At 42.8% G+C, this 17,659-nt stretch overlaps 1 protein-coding gene across 2 annotated transcripts in view; it reads right to left on the reverse strand.

Moving 5' to 3' along the window:
* The window catches only part of LOC137347499 (shugoshin 1-like), a 43,658-nt gene that overhangs the window by 20,642 nt on the left and 5,357 nt on the right, over window positions 1-17,659 (reverse strand). The window contains exons 1-3 of one of the 2 annotated variants that reach the window (XM_068011954.1): window positions 6,194-6,296; window positions 1,907-2,077; window positions 1,631-1,821 (exon numbers count right to left, since the gene is read on the reverse strand). In XM_068011954.1, coding sequence (XP_067868055.1) covers window positions 1,631-1,821; window positions 1,907-2,054 — 339 coding nt within the window. In that variant the 5' untranslated portion in view covers window positions 2,055-2,077; window positions 6,194-6,296. Of the gene's footprint in view, window positions 1-1,630; window positions 1,822-1,906; window positions 2,078-6,193; window positions 6,297-17,659 lie in introns of those variants that run through there. The other variant, XM_068011947.1, reaches the window with a different exon arrangement.

Here is a 17,659-nt window from a genome sequence, read left to right on the forward strand (position 1 = left end):
ATTAATGGGAACAGCTTTTCCTTTTCTAACTTATTTAAACCTGTCAATCTTATACACCTCTATCAAATCGCCCCTCAATCTCCTTTGCTCCAGGGATAACAACCCCAGCTTCTCCAACCTAGCCTTGTGGCTAAAACTCCCTTGGAACCATTCTGGTAAATCTCCTCTTAAGGACCTGTAGGGGAGACTGTGTTGTTTAAGGTGTAGTGGTAATGTCACAGGACTAGTAATTGAGAGGCCCAAGCCAGTGCCCTGGGGACACAGGTTCAAACCCCACCTTGGCAGCTGGTGAAATTTAAATTTAATTAGTCGTTTGGTAGTACAGAAGTTGAGTATTGCTGAAAACTGAGACATATGGTCAAAGCTTTTCGCCTTCCACTCATCAGGACAATTCGCAAGAATACCAATGTAAGGGAAAGCAACAAATTTATACTGTATATTCTCAAAGCAGTAAAAATTTGTTGCTTTCCCATACATTGGTATTCTTGCAAATTGTCCTGCTGAGTGCAAGACGAAAAGCTTCAACAGAATGTATGTGTTTTCATCAATACTTAAATTTAATTAATAAATTAGGAACTGAAAGCTAGTCTGTCATGGTTCCTCGAATCAATCATTGATTGCCGTAAAAACCCATCTGACTCACTAATATCCTTTAGAGGAGGAAAAATGCCATCCTTACCTGATCTGGCCTATATATGAGTCCAGACCCACAGCTATGTGGTTGACTCTTAAATGCCCTAATAAGCCACTCAGTTGTGCCAAAGCGCTACAGAAAAGTCACACCAGATGGACTGCAGTGGTTCACAGCGGGGGCTCACTACAACCTTCTCAAGGGCCATTAGGGATGGGCAACAAATGCTGGCTTTGCCAGCAACACCCACATCCCATGAAAGAATATTTTTTAAAAATCGTTCCTAAAGTGTGACGACCAGAATTGGACACCGTATTCTAGTTGTGGCCTAACCAGAACTTTATAAAGATTCAGCATAACTTTCCCGCTTTTGCACTCAATATCCTTATTTATGAAGCCCAAGATCCCATATGCTTTGCTAACTACACTCGCAGCATATCCTGTCACCTTCAAAGACCTGTGCACGTGAACCCCCAGGTCCCTCAGTTCCCTGTACACTCTTTAGAACTGTGCCATTAAGTCTATTGCCTCTCCCTATCCCATCTGCTATAATATATCACCTCACACTTCTTTATTAAATTCCATCTGCCATTTGTCTGCCCATTTTGCTAGCCATCTATGTCCTGTTGCATTCGATTGGCATCATCCTCACTGTCTGCCACACCCCCAAGTTTGGTACCATTGGCAAATTTTGAAATTTTACTCTGTATTCCAATATTCAAATAATTTATATAAACCAAAAAAGCAGCAGACTTAGCACTGGACCTTGGAGAACACCACTGTCTACCAGCCTCCAGTCTGAAAAACAACCATTTACCATGATTTGCTGTTTTCAGTCCTTAAGCCAATTTTTTTTTAATCCAAGTTATTTGTAACATAATTGGAAGAGTTTTAAAAATACTTTATTCATCATAAAATTGTAGCAATTCAAGGCATTTGCTATTTATTGACTACAAAAAGTCAAAATAAAATTTAATAGTTTTGGTTTTGCTCATGTACCTCAACTTGCTCTGAGATACGATCTTCAAGTTTCCTCTTTAGCATGAGGATGTAGAACATCATAGCCTGCCGTTCTCTCTTCAAGGACAATATGACATCGCATGCTACTCTCAGTTTCTTCTTTTCTGCTTCTAGAGACAGAGCTAGGTTTTGATTGTTTGCTTGAATATTTTTTATGAAAGAGTTCTTACCTGTTAAATTAAAAAAAGTAAAAGGTGAAGAAGGACTGTTAAAAGCTGAAAATTAAAGTTCTTAGAAATAAAACTGCATGCTTACTCAGTACTTTGGTTTTCACTTTTGAAGTCAAGGTTTGTTTAGCCCTGTGAATTTTAGTCTGATTCTGATTCCGTTTCGCTTTCATTCGTTCCTTGATAGCTTCCAGACTTTCCTGGAAAGAGATCTTTTGACATCGTTCAAAGGCCATTTTCCTTCTTCATTCTTTAATAGCTGACAACACAAGAAAATATTAAGGAAAAAATCATAGGGATACAAGAAAACATGAAATGAGAAAATTCCACACCTTGCACTTCTTAACACGATCTATCTTCCCTGTTGGACTAAAAACATAGAAACCCCTAACCACCCATCAAAATTAGATTTACTCTAATATATTTTTGGATAGTGGGGCAAAGGAATGGGAAATACAAAGAGGTCAGAGTCAAAGGAATTAAGATTTCTGCTTCAAAGGGGCCTGGTTGTAGGGCTAGAGGAAGTTAGGTCTCTTTCAGCTTTATCTTTAATGACTTCAATACCATTAACTGAGTAGACCTGTCCTCTCTTTTTTGTTTCTATGTGTAGCAGTTTACACTTTGTTTGCATTAAATTTCATTTGCGTTGTTCTGCCCACTTACATAAACCTATGAAACTTGTTCTGTAAACTGAGCAGTGTCTTTCAATTTCATTCTCCCTCATTTGGTAGCATCTACTGACCACTTTGTATTGAGTTTCTGAATGCAGGCCATTTATATAAAATACACACTGTTATTCCAAACTCTGATATAACTCTTCTAACTAACATTCATTTCCAACCAGGTTTCTTTAATCCTTTCCCAAGGTTTACCCTGAAACCCCACAGCTTTGAATTCATTGACAGTTTGTCTTCTGGGAAAAATCTGTAGCATGTTAAGACAAACCATGTAATCGGGTTTAGTATAAGCCACTTGGGGGATAGGATGGCTGAGGAAGCAGGTCACCGGCAAAAGGGTTCATATCCTAGCCTGGCGTCAGAGGACACATAGTATAGATGACCAATGGCTTTACATCAGGAACTTATAGATCCACTGGGTTGCTTGTCAGTGCACCCCTAGACAATGGCATAGTAAATAGAGAAGTCCATCTCCAACCTGTATGGGTCTAGGTGCAGGCCATCAGAACTCTGCAGTCAATCATGGGGCAATGGGTCATCTCCGCCCACAGCTTCAGGAATCTCTCATTACTCCTACCAACTCTAACTCTGGATTCTCTCAGTTTATATTAAATTGATTAAAAACTCAAAGTAACTTTCTTGTTTTCATATAACCTTCCGATTGTTTTGTAAAATAAACTACAGCACACCCAACGGTAGCTTGATTTCTTTAGTGCTAGAGAAGACTAACCAGGATTGTTCATTCTGTAGCCTTTCTACCTTCCAGGTCAACAATTTTTGTACAAGACACACCAACTGTTCATGTTCACTTTATCTTTTCTTAATTCTTTAAACTTATCTTATTTTTGTCCATCCTCTGGATATAGCCACATTTCTGATATTCCCACTACATCATAGTACCCTACCTCCACAACAGCCTTCATATGAAAAAAAGACACAGAAAAAGACCAGCTAGTCCATCAAGCCTGTCCCAATGATACCTCTTAACGTTCCATATCCACCACCAGCCATGGCAGAAGCAAAAAAAAAAGAATCCGAGGCTAATTCAGAGAGAACAGGTCCCCAAATAATTCCTCTCCAACCTCCAAGGATGATTATAAGCAAGCTCCAAGAGATAAAGTGTACGTCACTCAACATTCCACCTACTTTTTGTATTCAGCAATATCAGCATTCTCCAGGAACTTATTCAGTTCCCTTTTGAAGTTTGCAGCGAATCTGTACTCACAGCATGAGCCAGGTTTATGACCCTCTGCAAGAAGAAAAACCTCTGGACATCTAACCTAGATTTATGCTTGCATAACTTATGCATATTTCCCTTTGTTCTCCCTAACTTAATTCAAATAATCTATCCCAATGGACACAGTCTAGAGTCTTCATTTTAAAAACCAATCAATCACTTTACCCTGAAATCTATACTCCCCAAAGCAAGGATTATTAAACTAAGTATTAATCTCATAGCCCTACCCCGAACTCTTTCAGGGTCTCAACGATACGAGGGGACCAGAAGCAGACGCAATATTCTAGATGAGGCCTAACCATGTTCTTTTGCAAGAACACTAAGATGCTATTTGCTTTATATCAAATTGTCCTAGCTATACATCCTACTACTCTTTGCTTTCACTAGTCTTTTGACACTGGCTGTGAGCCTTTAGAAATTCTCGCACTGTAACACCTAGGTCATTTGCCCACTCAACAGATTTTAATTCAGAACTCAACATGGTATACACATGCTTGGCATTAGCCCTACACACATGCATATTTATTTACATTAAATGCCATCTGCCTTATTTTTCTTTTAGACAATGAAATAGTATATATTGAGCTTGTTATAGAAGGTTAATGTGCCAAATTCACACCAAATCTGCGCTATAAATACAGATAATTAAAAAGTTTTATCACTGATATCTACTATAAATTTGAGAGGACTGGGTAGTGGATTATTTAAAGAAAACTTTTCCAATTTGCTATTAAAAATTGGTTATCTTATCTAAAATCTTACTTAACCCTTGAAAAGGGCGGCGCAGTGGTTAGCACTGCAGCCTCACAGCTCCAGGGACCCGGGTTCAATTCTGGGTACTGCCTGTGAGGAGTTTGCAAGTTCTCCCTGTGACCGCGTGGGTTTTCGCCGGGCGCTCCAGTTTCCTCCCACTGCCAAAGACTTGAAAGTGATAGGTAAATTGGCCATTGTAAATTACCCCTAGTGTAGGTAGGTAGTAGGGAATATGGGATTACTGTAGGGTTAGAATAAATGGGTGGTTCTTGGTCGGCACAGACTCGGTGGGCCGAAGGGCCTGTTTCAGTGCTGTATCTCTAATAAAAAAAAAAAAATTCTTACCAAAAATAGGATTGCGTAATGCAGGTGCAGCATATCCATGTGATCAGGACATACACTGATGCAGACCTGACAACAGATTTTCTGCATTAAAAAGTTTACTGTACTCTGCCTACTGTGTAGTTAGTGGTCATAACCTCCAAATGTCACCTTACATTCTATCAAACTCTGATTAAAAAAAAAGTGTTTCTGGCAGAGGTCGGCTGCACTTGGAGAAAGAAATCATAAGACTATACTGTTTGCCTGATACACATTCTCTATTACGACTGCCAGCTTTTATTTTAAACCTCGATTGTTCAACTGTATTGTTAGAGAACGCAGATACGGGGGTGAATATGAACTAAAATCACATCCATCTAACTTTTCATTAGAGTAAAAAACGTCATTAGATTCATGAACTTTGTAAATAATTGTGGATTGTCATTTAACTTAGTATGGCCTTTATAAGTCTGTTTTTTCTTTGTGATCTTTCAAATAAAGTTTGATTGTTATTTGAATTTTGAGATCAAACTTTTCCCTCTGATGTACTCATGGTTTGTGATGCCAAAAAAAAATGAAAAATACCCCAAAAATGTAGGCTAATTGGCAATAAAAAGTGGCTTTAAATGAGCCTTTAACATAAAGCAACCAAATAGCATTTTGATTCAGCTAGTCTCTCCCCAGTGAGATTACCAAAGTATATAGACACTAATGCTGCAGTAATGTTGACCAGGCCCAGTATAACAGCTGCAGCCGGAATACCCCAGAAACCAACAAGCCGGTAACTAGGTAAATTATTTTACAGAGGCTGGAAATATCTGTTTCACTTTCATGTGAGACTTTTGGGAAATCATTTGCTGCTAATTTATATTTTGGGGCATTACTGATGAACACTAAATTCCATTGTTTTTACATAGGATTTGCATTAGTGTTTTGGGGAACTAAATTCCAAAACTACATCCATCTTCTGTTAAAAAAACACCAATTAATGGCTTTACAGCCGATATATTTACGTAGCATTGTATGCCAAAACTTTATGCAGACAGCTAAATTTATCTCACAAATAGCACATCAGATGATTAATCAAATCAATCAGTTTTGGTAGTGTTGAAGAAGGAACATTGCCCAGGACACTAGAGGAATGCCCTGCTCTTCTTCAAACAGTGCATGTGATTTTCTAAATCCATTTGACTCATCAGGATTAGGAACCATCAAATGGACCTTCTTCTGTTTAACATCACATTTGAAGCACTGCTTTTTCAATACTCCAGTCCCTTCGTTTAAAAAATACTTGCATTTATAAAGTACCTTATATTCTCTGGACATCCACAAACATTTCACAGCTAATGGATTACTTCTGAAGTAGTCACTGTTGTTATATAGCTACCTCAGTACTACACTGCAGTTTCACCCTACATTACGATCCAGATTCTGTGGTCAGTGGCGTAGGAATGACGCTCATTGTTCACTACACTGACAGCTGCCCATTGAGTTTTTGCAGGCTTTTGAGCAGAGACTTGCTTTCATCGGGCGTCTAATCCAGCGTGGCACCCTCTACAGGGAGTCTGTGAGCAGAGCAAAAAAAAAAGCGAAGCTCTTCAATCAGACTGAAGAATCAACATTGAGACACAGAGTCTAGACCAGGAATTATAGATCTGATTTAAATCATACACAGAAAGTGAAATAAAGATTTGGAAAGAAAGATAAGACTGAGACACACAAGATGGACAGAAAAAGTAAAAACAATTGTTTTGTATCCCCAACAGTAATTAAATTCTGAAGAAATGAGACTCCACAGTTTTCAGTGCCAGAGAGGTTGTGTGGCAATAATTATAACTCACCACACCATTAAAAATTAATTTACTCCTTAATACACCAGTTCCAACTTGTTCTGCCACCTTTAATGGGTAACTACCACAACTTCAGTGTGGAGTCTATCAGTGACGACTGTTAAATTGCAATCTACGGAGGAGTGAGGTACCTGACAGCAACATCCAGATTTCCGCATTTAAATACACATTTGCGGATACTGGAAGCTGCTTTCCAATTTGTTCAAATAAAATGAGCCTCGATAGCCTTACTATTATCATAAATGCACAATATGAGAATTCATATCCACGTTGAAGTGGAGCAAGAACCCACAACCCTTCTGACTCAGAGGCAGAAATGCAATCAACTGGAGGGAAGTGTGCAGTGGTGTTCCCCAGGGGTCAGTGTTGGGATCACTGCTTTTTTTTGGCCTTGCATATATAAGACACAAATGTAGTAAACAGCGATGAGCATAGCAACAGACTTCAGGAGGACATGGACAGACTGATGAAATGGGAAGACAAGTGACAGATGAAATTTAACGCAGAAAAGTGTAAAAGGCTTAATTTTGGTAGGAATCATAAGGTAAGACAATGTAAACTAAATGGTACAACTTTAAGGGGGTTGCAGGAACAGAGACACCCTGGATCTGCGTGTACACAAATCTTTGAAAGTGGCAGAGCAAGCTGAGAAGGCTGTTAAATAGGCATGCAGGATCTGTGGCTTTGTAAGCAGAGGCACAGAGTACAAAAGGAAGGAACCTATGCTAAACCTTTGTAAAATACAAGTTTGGCTCCAGCTGGAGCACTTTAGGAGGGATGGTCAAGGTCTGGAGAGAATGCAAAATGTTACCAGGGATGAAATAGAGTCATAGAGTCACTTATGGCACAGAAGGAAGCCATTCAGCCCATTCAATCCATGCCAGCTCTCCATGGAGCTATCCAGTCAGTCCCACTCCCCGGCTCGATCCCTGTAGGCCTGCAAGTCTGTTTCCCTCAAGTGGCCATCCAACTTCCTCTTGAAATCATAGATTGCCTCCGCTTCTACCACCCTTGTGGCAGTGGGTTCCAGGCCATTACCACGCGCTGCATAAAAAGAGGGCTTCCTTATATTCCCCTGCATCTCTTGCCCAAAACTTTCAATCTGTGTCCCTAATCCCTGTACTATCAGTTAATGGGAACAGTTTTTCCCATAACTCGGCCTGTCATAACCTTGTACACTTCAATTAAATCTCCCCTTAATCTCCTTTGTTCCAAGAACAAACCCAGCTTTTCCAACCTATCCTTGTAACTAAAATCCTCCATTCCTGGAACCATTCTGGTAAATCTCCTCTGCAGCCGCTCAAGGACCCTCACATCCTTCCTAAAGTGTGGTGACCAGAACTGGATGCAATACTCCAGTTGGGGCTTAACCAGAGCTTTATAAAGGTTCAGCATAACTTCCCTGCTTTTGTACTCAATGTCTTTATCTATGAAGCCCAAAATCCCATATGCTTTACGAACCACTCTCTCAATATGTCCTGCCACCTTCAAAGATCTATGCACAAGCACTTTCAGACACTGCAAACACTTTAGAACTGTGCCATTAAGTACATATTGCCTCTCCCTATTTCTTCTGCTAAAATGCATCACCTCACACTTGTCACTATTAAATTCCATCTGTCACTCGTTTCTCCACTCCGCTAGCCTATCTATGTCCTATTGCAGATGGTTCATATCCTCACTGTTTGCTGCATCTCCAAGTTTGGCGTAATTATAGAACATAGAACAGTACAGCACAGTACAGGCCCTTCGGCCCACAATGTTGTGCTGAACCTTTAACCTACTCTAAGATCAAACTAACTACCTACCCTTCATTCCACTATCATCCATGTACCTATCCAAGAGTCGCTTAAATGCCCCTAATGTATCTGCTTCTACCACCACCGCTGGCAACGCATTCCACGCACCCACCACTCTCTGTGTAAAGAACCTACCTCTGACATCTCCCTGAAACCTTCCTCCAATCACCTTAAAATTATGCCCCCTGGTGATAGCCCTTTCCACCCTGGGAAAAAGTCTCTGACTATCCACTATCTTTGCCTCTCATCATCTTGTACCCCTCTATCAAGTCACCTCTCATCCTTCTTCGCTCCAATGAGAAAAGCCCTAGCTCACTCAATCTTTCTTCATAGGACATGCCCTCCAGTCCAGGCAGCATCCTGGTAAATCTCCTCTGCACCCTCTCTAAAGCTTCCACATCCTTCCTATAATGAGGCGACCAGAACTGAACACAATATTCCAAGTGTGGTCGAACCAGGGCCTTATAGAGCTGCAGCATAACCTCGCGGCTCTTAAACTCAATCCCCCTGTTAATGAAAGCCAACACACCATACCAACTTGGGTGGCAACATTGATCGATCTATGGACATGGACCCCAAGATCCCTCTGTTCCTCCACACTGCCAAGAATCCTGTCTTTAAGACTGTATTCCGCAATCAAATTCAACCTTCCAAAATGAATCACTTCACACTTTTCCAGGTTGAACTCCATCTGCCACTTCTCGGCCCAGCTCTGCATCCTGTCAATGTCCCGTTGCAACCTACAACAGCCTTCCACACTATCCACAACTCCAGCAACCTTCGTGTCATCGGCAAACTTGCTAACCCAGCCTTCCACTTCCTCATCCAAGTCATTTATAAAAATCACAAAGAGCAGAGGTCCCAGAACAGATCCTTGTGGAACACCACTGGTCACCGAGCTCCATGCTGAATACTTTCCATCTACTACCACCCTCTGACTTCTATGGGCTAGCCAATTTTGTATCCAGACAGCCAACTTTCCCTGAATCCCATGCCTCCTTACTTTCTGAATGAGCCTACCATGGGGAACCTTATCAAACGCCTTGCTAAAATCCATATACACCACATCCACTGCTCTTCCTTCATCAATGTGTTTTGTCACCTCTTCAAAGAATTCAATAAGGCTTGTGAGGCATGACCTGCCCCTCACAAAGCCATGCTGACTGTCTCTAATCAAACCATGCTTTTCCAAATAATCATAAATCCTGTCTCTCAGAATCCTCTCCAATAATTTGCCCACTACCGACGTAAGACTGACTGGCCTATAATTCCCAGGGTTATCCCTATTCCGTTTCTTGAACAAGGGAACAACATTTGCCACCCGCCAATCATCCGGTACTACTCCAGTGGACAGTGAAGATGCAAAGATCATCGCCAAAGGCGCAGCAATCTCTTCCCTCTCTTCCCGTAATATCCTTGGGTATATCCCGTCTGGCCCCGGGGACTTATCTGTCCTATCATTCAAAATTTCCAGCACATCCTCCCTCTTAACCTCAACCTGTTCGAGCATATCAGCCTGTTCCACGCTGTCCTCACAAACAACTAGGTCCCTCTCACTAGTGAATACTGAAGCAAAGTATTCATTTAGGACCTCCCCTACCTCCTCAGACTCCAGGCACAAGTTCCCTCCATTATCCCTGATCGGCCCTACCCTCACTCTGGCCATCCTCTTGTTCCTCACATAAATGTAGAACACCTTGGGATTTTCCTTAATCCTACCCGCCAAAACTTTTTCATGTCCCCTTCTAGCTCTCCTAAGTCCATTCTTCAGTTCCTTCCTGGCTACCTTGTAACCCTCTAGAGCTCTGTCTGATCCTTGCTTCCTCAACCTTAAGTAAGCTTCCTTCTTCCTCTTGACTAGCTATTCCACATCTCGTCATCCAAGGTTCCTTCACCCTACCATCCCTGCCTCATCGGGACAAACCTATCCAGCAGTCGCAGCAAGTGCTCCCTAAACAACCTCCACATTTCTGTCGTGCATTTCCTTGAGAACATCTGTTCCCAATTTATGCTCCCCAGTTCCTGCCTAATAGCATTGTAATTCCCCCTCCCCCAATTAAATATTTTCCCATCCCGTCTGCTCCTGTCCCTCTCCATGACTATAGTAAAGGTCAGGGAGTTGTGATCACTATCACTGAAATGCTCTCCCACCGAGAGATCTGCCACCTGGCCTGGTTCGTTGCCAAGCACCAAGTCCAACATAGTCTCCCCTCTAGTCGGCCTATCTACATATTGAGTCAGGAAACCTTCCTGGACACACCTGACAAAAACTGCTCCATCCAAACTATTTGCACTAAGGAGGTTCCTATCAATATTAGGGAAGTTGAAGTCACCCATGACAACAACCCTGTTACTTCTGCACCTTTCCAAAATCTGCCTCCCAATCTGTTCCTCCATGTCTCTTTTGCTATTGGGGGGTCTATAGAAAACTCCCAAAGTGACTGCTCCTTTCCTGTTTCTGACTTCCACCCATAATGACTCAGTAGACAAACCCTCCTCGACAACCTCCCTTTCTGCAGCTGTGATACTATCCCTGATTAACAATGCCACTCCCCCACCTCTTTTACCTCCCTCCCTATTCCTTTTGAAACATCTAAACCCCGGAATATCCAACATCCATTCCTGCCCGTGATATCCACGTCTCCGTAATGGCCACAACATCGTAGCTCCAAGTACTGATCCATGCTCTTAAGTTCATCACCCTTATTCCTGACACTTCTTGCGTTAAAATAGACACATTTCAACCCATCATACTGGCTGCAACTTTGCCCTGTCAACTGTCTAACCTTCCTCACAGACTCTCTGCACTCGGTATCTGCCTGTTCCACAGCTACCCCATCCACTGATCCGTGGCTCCGGTTCCCATCCCCCTGCCAAACTAGTTTAAACCCTCCTGAAGAGCTCTAGCAAACCTCCCGCCCAGGATATTGGTGCCCCTCCAGTTCAGATGCAACCCGTCCTTCTTGTACAGGTCCCACCTTCCCCAGAAGGTATCCCAATGATCCACATATCTGAATCTCTCCCTCCTACACCAGTTCTGTAGCCACGTGTTCAGCTGCACTCGCTCCCTGTATCTAGCCTCACTAGCACGTGGCACCAGTAACAATCCTGAGATTACTACTCTGCTCGTCCTGCCTTTCAGCTTCCAACCTAACTCCCTAAATTCGCTTTTCAGGTCCTCATCCCTTTTCCTAGCTATGTCATTGGTACCGATGTGTACCACGACCTCTGGCTGCTCCCCCTCCCCCTTAAGAATCCTGTGGACTCAATCCGAGACATCCCTGACCCTGGCACCCGGGAGGCAACATACCATCCGGGAGTCTCGTTCGCGACCACAGAATCTCCTGTCTGTTCCTCTAACCATTGAATCTCCTATCACTATCGCTTTCCTATTCTCCCCCCTTCCCTTCTGAGCCACTGAGCCAGGCTCAGTGCCAGAGACCTAACCACTGTGGCTTTCCTCTGGTAGGTCGTCCCCCCAACCGTATCCAAAACGGTATACGTATTATTGAGGGGAACGGCCACAGGTGATCCCTGCACTGTGCGCCTATTCCCTTTCCCTCCCCTGACGGTCACCCAGCTACCTTTATCCTGTAACTTAGGTGTCACTACTTCCCTATAACTGCTCGCTATCACCCCCTCAGCATCCTGAATGATCCGAAGTTCATCCAGCTCCAGTTCCCTAACGCGGTCTGAGAGGAGCTGGAGTTGGGTGCACTTCTTACAGGTGAAGTCAGCAGGGACACCAGTGGTGACCCTTACCTCCCACATCCTGCAAGAGGAGTATGCAACTGCCCTAGCTTCCCCTCTGCACTAAATTGATAACAGAGATTTTTTTTAAAAAAGGAAAACCTTACCTTACCAAACCCTCCACACAAGAGGCCTTTTTTTTTTTGGTTAGAGGAGGATTGGCAAATTTTGCAATTCTACTCTGTATTCCAAGATCCAAGTCACATATATAAGCAAACAAAAAAGCTGTGGCCCCAGCATCAGTCTGAAAAGCAACCATTTATTACCACTTGCTGCCTTCTGTCCTTAAGCCAATTTTTTATCCAATTGGACACTGACCCTCCTATTTGATAAACCTCGATTTTGTTAACCAGCCTTGTGTTAAGACCAGGAAAAAAAGAGAGTGTGGTTTTTACAAGAAGCCAGTGACAGAACTGGATTTAAAAGAATTGGTTTTAAAAGAATCTGCCAGGGCTCCTGAACTGGAAAAAGCTGGGAGCTGTTGATTTTAAAACGACAGGGTCTGTGAATTGGAACCTGGTAGCTGACTTTTGGAAAAGAAGAGCTGCTGCCATCGTCTTTGGCAATTGAAAGTTATCAGCACAGCCACGCCATCAGGATGGTAGTGGGCAAGGCCGCACTGGTTCGAGTAGTGAAAAGACTGAACTGGTAAAGGGAAGACGATATCGCTCACTATCGAAAGGACATCAGTACTTCCATACCTGCATCCCGGATGACCGGACTTGAAAGCTACCCAAGGAAGTTCCTGGTTTTGTTGTGCTATGAAACAGATCAGTGGACTGTAAGGACTTTCCTTGATGCATCTGCTAATAACGAGAAACCTTCCACAGATATACATTAATCATGAGTTTACTGGGGGAATGGGTTAGACGGGGAGGGGGGAGATGAACGGGGGAATAGAACCACAGAAAAATTACAGCACAGAAGGAGGCCATTCAGCCCGTCGTGTCCATGCCGGCTGAGAACAAAAAAAAATAGAAACTAGCTGCCCAATCTAATCCCACTTTCCGGCACCTGGTCCATAGCTTTGCAGACCTTCAAGTGCATGTCCAGGTATGTTTTAAAAGAATTGAAGGTTTCTGACTCCACCACCATTCCTGGCAGTGAATTCCAGACACCCACCATCCTCTGAGTGAAAAAGTTTTTCCTCATGTCCCCTCTAACCCTTCTACCAATCACCTTATATCTGTGTCCCCTGGTAATTGATCTCTCCGCTAGGGGAAACAGGTCCTTCCTGTCTACTCTATCTAGGCCCCTCAATTTTGTACACCTCAATTAAGTCACCCCTCAGCCTCCTCTGTTCTAATGAAAACCACCCTAGCCAATCCAATCTTTCTTCATAGCTGCAACTTTTGAACCCTGGCAACATTCTTGTAAATCTCCTCTGTACTCTCTCCAGAGCAATTATATCCAACTGTGGCCTAACTAGCATTTTATACAGTTCCAGCATTACACCACTGCTTTTGAATTCTATACCTCGGCCAATAAAGGAAACCATTCCATATGCCTTCTTTACCACTCTATCTACCTGTCCTGCCACCTTCAGGGACCTGGGGACATACACTCCAATGTCTCCCACTTCTTCTATCCCTCTCAATATCCTCCCGTTTATTGTGTATTCCCTCACTTTATTTGCCCTCCCCAAATGCATTACCCCACACTAATCTGGACTGAACTCGATTTGACACTTTTCTGGCCACTCAACCAAACCACTGATATCATTCTGGAGTCTACAGCTACCCTCTTCACTATCAACAACACGCCCAATTTTTGTGTCGTCAGCAAATTTCCCAATCATGCCTCCCACATTTTAAGTCCAAATCATTAATATATACCACAGACAGCAAGGGACCCAACACTGAGCCCCGTGGAACACCACTAGAAACAGCTTTCCATTCACAAAAACATTTGCCAACTACTACCCTTTGTTTCCTGTCCCTGAGCCAATTCTGGATCCAACCTGCCACATTTCCCTGTATCCCATGGGCTTTCATTTTACTGTCCAGTCTTCCATGTGGGACCTTGTCAAATGCCTTACTCGTCCATGTAGACCACAAACACTGTACTACCCTCATCAATCCTTCTTGTTACTTCCTCAAAAACTCAATTAAGTTAGTAAGACATGACCTTCCCTTAACAAATCCTTGCTATCCCTGATTAATCCGTGCCTTTCTAAGTGGTAGTTTTCCAGTGCCTCAGAATAGATTCTAACAATTTTCCCACCACTGAAGTCAAACCAACCTACGATAATTATTTGGCCAATCCCTCGCACCCTTTTTAAACAATGATACAACATTCGCAGACCTCCAGTCATCTGGTACCTCTCCTGCATCTAGTGAGGATTTGAAGATGATTCTCAGCGCATCCGCTACTTCCTCCCTGGCTTCCTTTAACAATCTGGGATGCCATCCATCCAGCCCTGGCAATTTATCCACTTTCAAGGATGTCAGACCCTCTAGTACTGCCTCTCTCATTATGCTTATCGTATCTACTATTTCATACTCTTCCTTTTTAACTACAATGTCGACAACAACCCTCTCCTTTGTGAAGGCAGAGACAAAAAACTCATTAAGAACCCTGAATGAATGGGGGAGGGGGAAATGAGTGGCTGTACTTAAAGTTGATAAGTCAGCAGGACCTGACAAGATACTTCCCTCCATAATAAAAGCAAAATACTGCGGATGCTGGAAATCTGAAATAAAAACAAGAAATGCTGGAATCACTCAGCAGGTCTGGCAGCATCTGTGGAAAGAGAAGCAGAGTTAACGTTTCGGGTCAGTTCCGAAGAAGGGTCACTGACCCGAAACGTTAACTCTGCTTCTCTTTCCACAGATGCTGCCAGACCTGCTGAGTGATTCCAGCATTTCTTGTTTTTACTTCCCTCCATATCCTTGGATGCAAGGGTGGAAAATACAGATGCACTGATTATAATCTTCCAGTCCTCCTGAGATACAGTGGTGGTGCCAGGGGACTGGAGAATTGCAAATGTTACAGGCTTGTTCAAACAAGGGTATAAAGATAAGCCCAGCAACTACAGGCTAGTCAGTTTAACCCCAGTGGGAAAACTTTCAGTAGTGATAATCTGGGACAAAATTAGACATTGGACAAATGTGGATTAATGAAAGCCAGCATGGATTTGTTCAGGACAAAGTGTGCTCAATTAACTTGAGTTTTTTGATGAGGCAGAGGGTTGAATGCAGTTGATGTGGTGCATGTGGACTTCCAAAAGGCATTTGATAAAGTGCCATATAACAGGTTTGTCAGCAAAGCTAGACCCCATGGAATAAAAGGGACAGGAGCAGCAGTGATACAAAATTGGCTGAGTAACAGGAAACAGAGTGGTGAATGCTTGTTTTTGGGACAAAAGGATGGCATATAGTGGGGTTCCCCAGGGGTCAGTGTTAGGACCTGTGCCTTTCTTCATCCATATTAGTGGACTAGGCATGGGTGCAAAGGGCACAATTTCAAAATTTGCAGATGACAAAACTTGGAAGTATTGTGCACTGTGAGAAGGATAGCCATAGACTTCAAGAGGACATAGACAGGCTGGTGGAATGGGTGGACAAGTGGCAGATGAAATTTAATGCAAAGTGTGAAGTGATTCATTTTGGTAGGAAGAACAAGCATAGGCAACATAAAATAAAGGGTACAATTCTAAAGGGGTGCAAGAGCAGAGGAACCTAGGGTTTATGTGCACAAATCATTGAAGGTAGCAGGGCAGGTTAATAAAGCATATAGGATCCTGGGCTTTCTAAATAGGGGCAGAATACAAAAGTAAGCAAGTTATGATAAATTTGCACAAAATACTGGTGTGGGCTCAGTTGGAGTATTGTGTCCAGTTATGGGCACCACACTTCAGGAAGGATGTGAAGACTTTAGAGAGAGAAGAGGAAAGATTCATGAGAATGGTTCCAGGATGAGGAACTTCAGCTAAGTGTATAGATTGGAGAAGCTGGGGCTGTTCTCCTTGGAGGACAAAATTAAGAAACAATTAGAAAGAGGCGTTCAAAATCATGCAGCATCTGGGCAGAGTAGATAGGGAAAAACTATTCCCATTGGCAGAAGGATCAAGAATCAGAGGACACCGATTAGAGATAATATTCAAAAGAAGCAATGGCAACATGAGGAAAAGCTTTTTTTTTTAACGCATCGCATGGTTAGGATCTGGAATGCACTGCCTGAGTGGGTGATGGAAGCAGATTCAATCCTGGCTTTAAAAAGGGAATTGGATAATTATCTGAATAAGAAAAAATGCATGGCTACAGGGAAAAGGCTGGAGAGTGGGACTAGGCGAGTTGCTTTTGCAGAGAGCCAGCACGAACACAGTGGACTGAATGGCCTCCTTCTATGTTGTAACAATTCTATAGAAATAAATTTCAGACCTCCCCTCACTCCTAATTTTAAATTGCTAATGCTCTTATCGAATCCCTAGTGAAAATAGTCGTCCCTCATTCACTTTATGAAAACCTCTAATAAATCTTAGTGTCTCTGCTGCAGCAGTAGCAGCTCCCTATCCAATGACTACACTTCAGAAGTGCTCCACTGGCTGTGAAACATTTTAGGACTTCCAGAGATGTAGATGTAGCATTGAAAGGGAGGAGGTTTTAGCGGGCTTAAAAGTGGATAAATCCCCAGGCCCAGATGAGATGTATCCCAGGCTGTTGTGAGGCAAGGGAGAAGATTGCAGGGATTCTGACACAAATTTTCAAATCCTCTCTGGCCACAGGAAAGGTGCCAGAGGACTGGAAGACAGCAAATATGGTACAATTATTCAAGAGGGTAGTAGGGATAAACCAGGTAATTACAGGCCAGTGAGTCTAACGTCAGTGGTAGGGAAACTATTGGAAAAAATTCTGAGGGACAGGATTAATCTCCACTTGGAGAGGCAGGGATTAATCAAGGTTAGTCAGCATGACTTTGTCAGGGGGAGATCATGTCTAACAAACTTGATTGAATTTTTCAAGGAGGTCACTAGGTGTTTAGCAGTTGATGTAGTCTACATGAACTTTAGAGCCCATGGAATCCAGGGCAATTTGGCAAATTGGATCCAAAATTGGCTTAGTGGCAGGAGGCAGAGGGCAATGGTCAAGGGCTATTTTTGCGAGTGGAAGCCTGTGACCAGTGGTGTACCGCAGGGACCGGTGCTGGGACTCTTGTTATTTGTAGTGTACATTATGATTTAGATGTAAATATAGCAGGTATGATCAGTAAGTTTGCAGATGACACAAAAATTGGCAGTGCTGTAGTGAGGAGGAAAGCCTTAGATTACAGGATGATATAAATGGGCTGGTAAAATGGGCAGAGCAGTGGAAAATGGAATTTAATCCTGAGAAGTGAAGTGATACATTTTGGGAAGACTAACAAGGCATGGGAATATACAATGGATGGTAGGACAGAGGGACCTTGGTGTACTTGTGCATAGATCACTGAAGGCAGCAGCACAGGTAGATAAGG

Source organism: Heterodontus francisci, chromosome 2 (assembly GCF_036365525.1).
Source record: "Heterodontus francisci isolate sHetFra1 chromosome 2, sHetFra1.hap1, whole genome shotgun sequence".
Classification (NCBI taxonomy): domain Eukaryota; kingdom Metazoa; phylum Chordata; class Chondrichthyes; order Heterodontiformes; family Heterodontidae; genus Heterodontus; species Heterodontus francisci.